This window comes from Lycium barbarum, chromosome 7, assembly GCF_019175385.1.
Source record: "Lycium barbarum isolate Lr01 chromosome 7, ASM1917538v2, whole genome shotgun sequence".
NCBI classification, from domain to species: domain Eukaryota; kingdom Viridiplantae; phylum Streptophyta; class Magnoliopsida; order Solanales; family Solanaceae; genus Lycium; species Lycium barbarum.
The window spans coordinates 46,223,764-46,233,468 of record NC_083343.1 but is presented as its reverse complement, the minus strand read 5'-3'; the positions used below and the strand labels follow the sequence as shown (position 1 = coordinate 46,233,468).

At 33.7% G+C, this 9,705-nt stretch overlaps 1 protein-coding gene across 1 annotated transcript; it reads right to left on the bottom strand.

Moving 5' to 3' along the window:
- Positions 1-4,124: 4,124 nt before the first annotated feature.
- LOC132603419 (AP2-like ethylene-responsive transcription factor AIL5) lies at positions 4,125-8,915 on the bottom strand. Its single transcript, XM_060316470.1, has 9 exons — positions 8,533-8,915; positions 7,783-8,095; positions 7,611-7,693; positions 7,064-7,072; positions 6,799-6,887; positions 6,618-6,691; positions 6,425-6,475; positions 6,238-6,314; positions 4,125-5,226 (listed from the first exon to the last, which is right to left on the bottom strand). Exons 1-9 carry the CDS (start codon positions 8,672-8,674, stop codon positions 4,502-4,504), a joined length of 1,563 nt encoding a protein of 520 aa, XP_060172453.1. The 5' UTR covers positions 8,675-8,915; the 3' UTR covers positions 4,125-4,501.
- Positions 8,916-9,705: the final 790 nt, after the last annotated feature.

The window sequence follows — 9,705 nt, the reverse complement described above, 5'->3', positions numbered from 1 at the left end:
GATGAGAATGAAGTTGAGATACAAGTAGACGATGATGATAATGACAATAATACACCCACTAGTCCCACTAATGATATTGCTCAGTCTCGAACTGAGGCTCAGGGTCGTCCTCCATTGCTTGAAGGAGCCCGAAAAAAAACTAGCGCCCGAAAAAAAACTAGCTTAGTGTGGAATTATTTTGCCCGATTAGAAAATAATCCGGATTATGTTGCATGTAAAATTTGTGAGATACCTTATAAGCATAGCACCGGGGGTAGTAAAGGGGGGACGGGTCAATTGACTAGACATTTGGATAACAATCACCCAAATTGGAAAGAAGAGATAGCAGAAGCTCAGGGTGCCACCGGGGGATTATCCAAACAAGACTGAACCTAAAGACCGGTAAATTAAGTGGATCATATAATAAAATGAAGGATCGTGAAGAATTAGCGAAAATGATAGCTGTGGGTTGTTTGCCTTTCACCTTTGCTTCTTCAGATGCTTTTATTCATTATATACAAAAACTTTATAATCCTATATTTAGCGGTATTCCTAGAACTACTTGTAGATCTGATATTTTTAGACTTCATGGACAATATTTGTTTTATCTACGTTATTTATTGACATATCTCCCTTGTAGAGTTTCTCTCACCTCGGATCTTGATCGTGCTGTTAATAGAAATGATTATTTAACAGTTACTTGTCATTGGATAGATGATAATTTTAATATGCAAAAATGTATTTTAGCTTTTCAATATGACGAAGACCGTAGACATACTGCATAATTCATATCTGATACTGTCACTGTCATTGCAAAATATTATGGTCTTACAAGTAAAGTTTTATCTAACAACACATCTGCTACCGACAGTTTAAAATCTGAGTTGTCTCCACCTTTACCTGAAATATTTCATGTCTGCTGTGCTTGTCATATTTACAATTTAATTGTTCAAGATGGTCTTTCTTTCTTTGAGCCTGTGATTGAGAAAATTAGACACGCAGTTGGTTTTATTCAAGGAAATAATAATAGGAAGTGACTTGCTGAATTTAAAAATAAATGCAGGCAAAATAATCTTAGACCAAGATTTATGCCTGAAGAAATAGACATTAGGTGGAATTCTACTTATGATTTCTTAAAAACTTGTGTTGAATATAAAGTTCCTATAACTGCAACTTTTAACCAATTTGCTACTGGATATCCCGAGTTAATGTTAAGTGATTTTGATTGGATCAAAATTAAGGATGTTGTAGATTTTTTAGAAAATTTTTATTTCGCTACTCTGGAATTTTTCGGTGCTTATTATCCTACTGTTTGTAACATTTTAGCTTATCTAGCTGATATCTCTTATTTGCTTAAAGAATATAAGTTTAAAGAAGGTTACCCAGATGCTGTTACTGCAATGATAATTAAATTCAAAAAGTATTTCTTTCCTATTCCTCCTATTTACTTAGTTGGTGCTATATTAAATTCGTGTATTAAATATATTAATATGTCAGAATTGACCCGTATTATATATACTTCTTTAGATATTAAAACTACTGAGGAACCATCCCTTCTTAAGGCTATGTGTGATGCAAATGATGACGCACAATAATTATATAACCATTATTCTACATTACTTGATAATGCTACGCCGACTTCTATCCCATGTGGTCCTTCTAACGAAACTTCACCTTCTAAAAGACAGGCACAAAGTGTACCTATCATGGGTGTTCCTAGATTATCTATTTGGTCTCAAATAGCACCTCAACAAAGTAATACAAACTTTGATGAGCTTCAATTTTGTTTTTTGAGACAGCCATTGGAGCCTTTCGAAGATGGAGTTAATGCACTGGATTGGTGGAGGAACAATAGAAGACAATTTCCCGTTCTTTCAACAATGGCTAGAGATGTGCTAAATGTTTCAATGTCAACTGTTGCATCAGAAAGTGCATTTAGCCAAGGAAGGCAGCAGCTCGGAGACAACCGACACTCATTGGGCAGCAACGCAATGAATGTTCTAGTATGTTTCAGAGATTGGATTAGATCAGAGCGAAGAAATCAAGGAAGAGAACAAGATCCAAGAGAAGACCAACAACTTGAAGATATAATGTCACTTGGGGATCCATCGGTACAAACATCTCCAATGTATGGAGATGTCGATTATGAAAATTTTGAGCCAATTCCTCCTAATGTTAATATGGAAGAATTGAATAAAATGGTGAAAAATATGTAGATTTAAATTTGAAGAGTTGTCAAATTGAATTTTCTTTTTCTAGTTTAAGTTTACGAAATCAAAGAAAATTAAATGTAAGTTTGTAAGCTTTAAAGTTTAAATTCGACTTTGCAATTATCGATTAATAAAACTAAAGGCTCACTGAGCCTTTGAATTTCTTTTCAAATTTGTGTTATAATTTTATTTACAAGAATAATAATTTGTACGCAGTCAAAATAGAACTATAAATGTAATTGTGTAAAACTAATCCTACACAAGCAGCAACTCCAAGATAAATTTCTGCAAGGAGGGACAAACATTGATCAGTGCCCAAAAGCAACAAGACATTATAAGAGGCTGACAAAATCAGTGAAATGACAAGCCTCTGAAATTGCTGATGCGTGAAATAAATCAAATACCCCTTTTAAGTTACTATCTTGCTGTTGACTTACACAAGTTCAAAAATATTTCAATAGGTTATACAGTATATAATAATATAAACTATTAGTTATATATATATATATATATATATATATATATATATATATATATATATATATATATATATATATATATATATATATATATATATATATATATATAATAATAATAATATATTAATAAAATCTTATTAGTTTCAAAGAATTTATATATAATAATAATTAAATATTTTTTAGCGTATTGAAATGTCTCCGCCGATGATGAAGGTGTGACAATCTGCACATGACATTAGGACTTAGGATCAGATGAGATAATTAAATTAAGAACTTTGGTTTAGTATCAAAACTCATGTGCATTATTCTCATTTAGTTCCCATTTAGATGAGTAGGAAATTTAGAGAAAGAGGAGAGTAGGGAATTGTGAGATAATATGGAGAGGAATGAATGGTATTTATAGATTAAAAATACGGCCAAAGTATAATTTAAGGAACTTGATGGTTAAAATAAAGTTGACAACTAGATTTTAAAGTATCAAACTTAATAAATTTTAGTATTAGAATTTTTTTTAAAAAATAATCAAAATCCGGCTCGGCCCACAAAATATAATTTAAGGAACTTGATGGTTAAAATAAAGTTGACAACAACTAGATTTTAAAGTATCAAACTTAATAAATTTTAGTATTAGAATTTTTGTTAAAAATAATCAAAATCCGGCTCGGCCCACTAACTAAAACCCAACCTGGCCCACTAACTAAAACTCGGCCCGGACCACTAACGGGCCCGGTTAGCTCAAGGTGTAGTCCCTATCCGAGGTGGACTGGGCCGGACACCCTTTTCCTCTCCAAGCCCGGCCCTTAACTTACGGCCCGACCCAGCCCCGACCCGGCCCCGACCCGGCCCCTTGTGACCCACGTTAAAATGGCCCGGCCTAGCCCGGCCCACTTGACACCCATACTTTACATACACCCAATCTCACAGCTAGAGCTGAATATCTAGAGCGTGATGAATTTAATATGGGCGCCGACATTGAAAACAATTATCCGGATGGATTAATTCTGCATGCTCTAATATCATAGTAAAAAATAAATATTGAGACTAATTACTCAATTTCAAAAATTAACTTATGAGGTGAGAATCGTCTAAGTCATATTCATTAAAAAAATACATATATGGTTGAAATTGCAATTCACAAAGGTTAAAAACCTATCCCATTTGCTGAAATCAAATAAGGATTGATTTTTGTATAACTCATGAAATCAGGAAAGAAGATAATCCATATCAATAAGGATTGATACTTGCGAAGAGATTTGTTATCACATATTCAAGTACAGAATCGAAAACTACCATAATTCAAATATCAAAATAAAATTCACAAACAAATTTAAAGGCTACTGATGTATTGACCTGCGAAAATAATATATAGAAAATTATTCATCATATAGGCTGAATTTTCATACGCAATCAAAAGTAGGCAGACGCGCCAAAGAGGAGGGAAATCACTAAAGTAGAATGAGGGAATTATTTTTGATTGAAATGAAATCGGTATTCGATGAGAATGTACAAAACAAAAGGGATTTTCTAGTTATAGATAACTAGATAAATCATGCCAGTGAAACAAGCAAAGAGCAAAATACAAGGTAAAGAACTAAAGAGCGACTAAACAAAAAAAGATTCAAGTTAGTACCCTGCCATCTCTGCTTTTAGTTGCTATGAAATGATTGTACGTCCTATTTTTCTTGCCAATGCAAAAAGCATATTTCACCAGTAGCCACTTTAATTTTTTGACCAACCCACTTCTCTGGTAAGAGACAAAAACCATTCAAAACACAAAAAGGTAAACACCACTTCATTTCTTCTCTTGTCCTTTAATTTCCCTCCAAATTCCCATTATTCTATGCCAAAAATTGGGGTCTGAAATGGTGCTAGGTTATTCTTTGTCGTAGACTGGAATGAATGAAGAGAAGGTGGAACCCAATTACCAAAACTTGAGCCATCAAGAGGAGTAGTAGTAGCAATATTGCTATTTATAGCCATACTTATTTCACTAGGATTAACTGAAGTCATTGTGCTAGAAACACCACTTTGTAGCTGCTGATAGTACCCTTCTTCATTGAACACGACATTACTGTTGTTGACTTCATTTAGAGAGGCGTTAGACGCAGGGGGTTCCATTCTGAAGAGTGTTGTACCCTGTGCATGCATAGTTGTACCACCGGTCGAACCCTGAAAGAACGTAGCATTTGGACTAACATTTTTGCAAGTGTTGTTTTGATCATTGGTGTATCTAAGGATTGACCATAAGTCGGAGGCGCCTTGCTTGTTAGGCAAACCGAAACCTAAGTTTACCATAGTTGGAGTTTGTGAGGGGAAATTAGGAGCAGAGGAAATATCACGATCGCGATCGTCTGCTCGGTTTCCTTCGACGTTTTTACTACTTTCGGATGCAGACTCTGATGAGGTTTTTGATTTGTTGTTCATCCCTCCAACAGGGAGATTGCTACTAGCAATACTTTTAACGTCGTAACGACTAATGTCAAAATTAGTCACTGCATTTAGTCCTCTGAATTTTATTGCAGCGATATCATATGCCTCTGCTGCTTCCTCTTGGGTGCCTGTTCTTTGAAATTTTAATTAATCATCACACTTTATATTTTAATTAGTCATTCGTGATTATAAGGCAATCAATAAAACAACATAATAATATGGTCGCAAAAACATCACCCATAATAATAGTAGCAGATGTATTAGTAATCATGACAAAGAAAATACTAACAGACCCCCACGTTGAAGAAAAAGAACGAAAAGGATAATTCCACGTGCTTACCCATTTTGGCTCTGTATCTTAAAATTATAGCTCTCCCATGAATTATAACATATTGAACAAATTCAAGGACAAGGTGGAAGAGTCAAGCCCAGTATAAATACAGTCAAAGCCTGAGAAGGCAAAGTCTAGTCCTCCTCGTTCAAATGTAATCGTCTTTAATTGGCAATGAAATAGGGACAGTTCTTTTGGGAAAAAAAAAACTCCAAATTACACCATCACAGTACGCGTTAGTTTTATGTGAATTAAAGCCACACACAAGTTATATGACTTATTTTGAACGGCAAATTTTTATTTTTCTTAAATTTCCAAATCAAATACTTACAGAAGTTAAACTCTCTTCCGACCCCACTTTCTGACTGTCAAATAAAACAGACGAAATGGACTCAAAGCAAAAACATATTAATGACAAATACCAGCAACAAAAACCATGGGCTATGGGCTATTACGAGAAGGAGCCAAAAAATAAAAGATTAAAAAAAAAAAAAAACTTTGATGTTGTGTCGCCGCCCAAAAGACCAAATAAAAATAGCCACGTATCTCATTTGTTGTCAACCCTTACCCTAAGGCAGAGACAGATTTTTTGGGGAATCCACCGCCTATGGTATCAAATAGCATCAAGGCATTGCTGTTGAAAGACGTGCACATTTTTTGTTTTTTAGTTTATGGCATTTTTTCCATGTTTAATTGATTTGGTGGAATATATCAAAACAGGAATAACATAAACTAAAATGAATATATTGGTCGAAATTATTAAGTCTATGGAGGGCAATAGAACGAGAAAAAGAAGAAGAAAACTCACTAAAAGTTCCAAGATAGAGATCTTTGTTTCCTGCCACTCTTCCGATTCTTGCTTGCCATCTACCATGTTGGTGGTGTCTAAAACAAAATTGTTATATTAGCTCTTTAGCACTTCCTAGAATAATCATATCATGCAAAGATTAGTGTATCAAATAATAAAAAAAGTAATGTCTAATAATATTCCGAACCTGGTGACACCTCTGTAAATGGAAGCCCCTCTTGAAAATCCACTACTTTTCCTACAATAACAAACAAATTACATATACATATAGGATTTTACACATTTTTTAGGTTCAATGAGACAATAAAATCATTAAAAAGAAAATCTAACCAGACGTAACTAATGGATAAGAAAGAAATGAATATAATTAGAGTTCTAACCTTCTAAGAGAAGCAACATATTCCTGCCTTGTCATGCTCTTCATTTCTTCAAGTTCCTTCTCATAGTTGGATACCTTTTAAATACAACACTCGACTTTTAGAAATCAAATGTAAAGGAAATAAGAGAAAGTAATAAGAATTTTTTTGTTCTCGCAACTTGTGTTTTAATTAAATTTAGTACCGGAAAGTTAGTGGTGGTGGTCGGACCCCAATACTTGAGGGCAGCTAGATCATAAGCTCTAGCTGCTTTCTCTTCTTTATCATAACCACCTAATCATATAAAGATGAGAAGATACAAATATTATAGAAAGTTTCAGAAAATCGGAATCCAAGGAGAATCTAAGCGTTTAAACACGTACATATATATTCATTGCAAAAAGAATCTTCTGTAAGACAGTAATTCTAACGAATGATATTGCTGGATAATGAAGATAATCAGTACTCACCTAAGTAAACTGAAATGCCGCAATGATGATTTTAATCGTCCAGGGCCACAATCATTTGGTGGTACATTCACAAAGAAAGAAACAAAATTAGCCCATATCCCTCATTATGCATATCATATTATATTTACGTTCAGTTTTTTTAAGATCCTCTTCAAATTCTAAAGCAGATTTTCCACAGTAAACAGAATTTTACAAAAGGGGTTTCTAAAAACGGAAGAGCTTATAACTTTTGCAAACTTTATAAATAAGTGTACAACTTCCGGAGAAAAATTATGTAAATCGAACTATAGATCTCATAAAATTACGTAAAGCAACAAAAACTGAGTGTTCGTTTCAACAAATATGTGTTAATTGTCATATGCTTCCATGTTGAAGCAAATAAAAATCGTCAATTTTCTATACGATCGATAATACTTGGATGACTTGACAAAAAGTAAAAATTTTAAGAAGATATAGTAGCAGTAGTTATAATTAGAAACTTCACTTAATAGGAGAAGCTTAGTTTGTAGAAGAGGTGAAGGCAGAAAACCTAAAAGTACATACATACCTTGCCTCCCTTTTCTACTTTGTCCTTCTCTTCTACAACTATTATCCCACAAATGAGCTTCAAATCTTCCTGTCCATCTATGTCTAAAATACACCAAAAAAATACAAAATCATATAAAATAATACCCCCATGTCCATTAATCCAAAATTTAAAATGAATGATATATATTCACCTAGTAACACCTCTATAAATAGAGGTGCGTTGTCCGAAGGTCTCAACCGCCTTCTTAGTTGGAGTCTCCGGTACAACAGCCAACAGCTTGTTAGCATCATTGTGATCAGCAGAAAATGTACGTAGAAAACTAGCAGCTATGCTCTTCAGCTCTGATCCGTATTCACAACTAGCAGTATTAGTAGTAGTTGCTGAGGGTGTACTGAACAAGCACACTTCATTATTACTGCCAGAAGAAGATCCACCCAAGAAATTCTCAAGCTTTGGCGGACCATCACCACCTTTTACAGTTTCTGTTTGCCTCACCACCCCACCTATAAAATATTTACACTTAATTAGTGTCTCAGGTAGATGCACACATGATAAGATTCAATATTTTCGATATGGAACATAAATATACATGTAAAATTCTTTTAAATGTCAACAAATATTAATTCTTGAAATCCATAATTTTCACAAGTGCAGTGGTAAACTGAGTTTACGAGGGTCACTTTTTTGTTCAAGGAAATTGGATTCAAGAAAAAATACAAATTTTTGAGATAATAACTATTAGTTGAATGATCATTTGAAAAATCTAATCCTCAGCTTCTAGTTAGTGTACATGAGCTAAATCCTATATTAATATGTGTATATTGCTCATGTGCTTTATATATTTACGCATGGAGATCCTATATAGCATCTATACACAGAAAGAGATCCTACATGTTGTGAATGAGAAAGAGAATAGAAGAGTAAAAGAAAGGAATAATACTATTAGGGTTGGAGTTGAAAGCTTGGAAGAGGCAAAGTTCTGAAGAATTAGTAGAAGGCAAGTTGTTGCTGCTGTTGTTGTTGGTGTGGATATTGGAAAGTGAGAAGCCAAGCCAGTTCTCAGAAGAAGAATCCATATCCATTACCGTCGGTGAATGTGAAACACTTTTTTTTTTCTTTGGGAAACAGCGCTAGCCTACTGCTAAAGTTTTTTTAGTTTTCCCAAGAACTGATTGAAGATTTAACTTAGACTGACTGGAAAATTAGACACTGAAATGTAATGCGAAAGAGTGTAAGACATTAATATAGAAGAGATATGTGTTATAGAGAGAGATAGCTATGCACGAGAACCGAGGCGTCTCTCTTGTGGCCTTGTGGGGATAGAAATGAATGGTGGAAATATAATAATTTCTGTTCACGCTTAATTAATTAATTCGATAAGGTGAGATTAGAGAGTTTTTTCACATTGATTAACTTGAAAGAGAAAGTAAAACAATGGTCACTTAAGAATTATTTTATGGAGGGCATTTTCTACATGAATCAGTCAAGATAGTGCTGTGAACAAGAGTACTACTGCTACTTGTAGATTATAGATAACATTGTCTAATAGAAAGGGAAAAGAAAAAGTAAAGTGCAATGATCTCTAAAGTATTGCTTCATTACAATACCCTTATTCAAATGCTGAGACTTTTTAAGTTAGTATCAGAGTTTTGCTCAGTGAGGTTAAATCCAGTTCATCTGAGTTATTTGAGTTTTACGCTTATAAATTATTGCTAATGCTTTGAGGGAAGAAAATGTTAATGCGAATTACTAAAACAAAAATATGGTACTTATAACATCTTTGATATGGTTTCTTCACCATTATTTCTTTTTTAGAACTGCTTTGAACTATTTTTTCTTAAGTAGAGAGTATTGGAAACAACCTTTCTACCTCTAAAGTAGGAGTAAGATCGGCGTACAATCTACCGTTCCCAGATTTCATCTTGTGAAATTACACTGGGTATATTGTTGTTAGTATAGCACATGCATGATAGTTGAAACCCTAATTTATCCTCATGTCAACAATTACACTTGGACTTTAGTTTAAATTAATTACTTCTGATCTACTACTAATAAGTAATGTTGAATTTTCTGAATAGAATAATCTGTTTTCAGATTAGTTTTCCTAATTTGT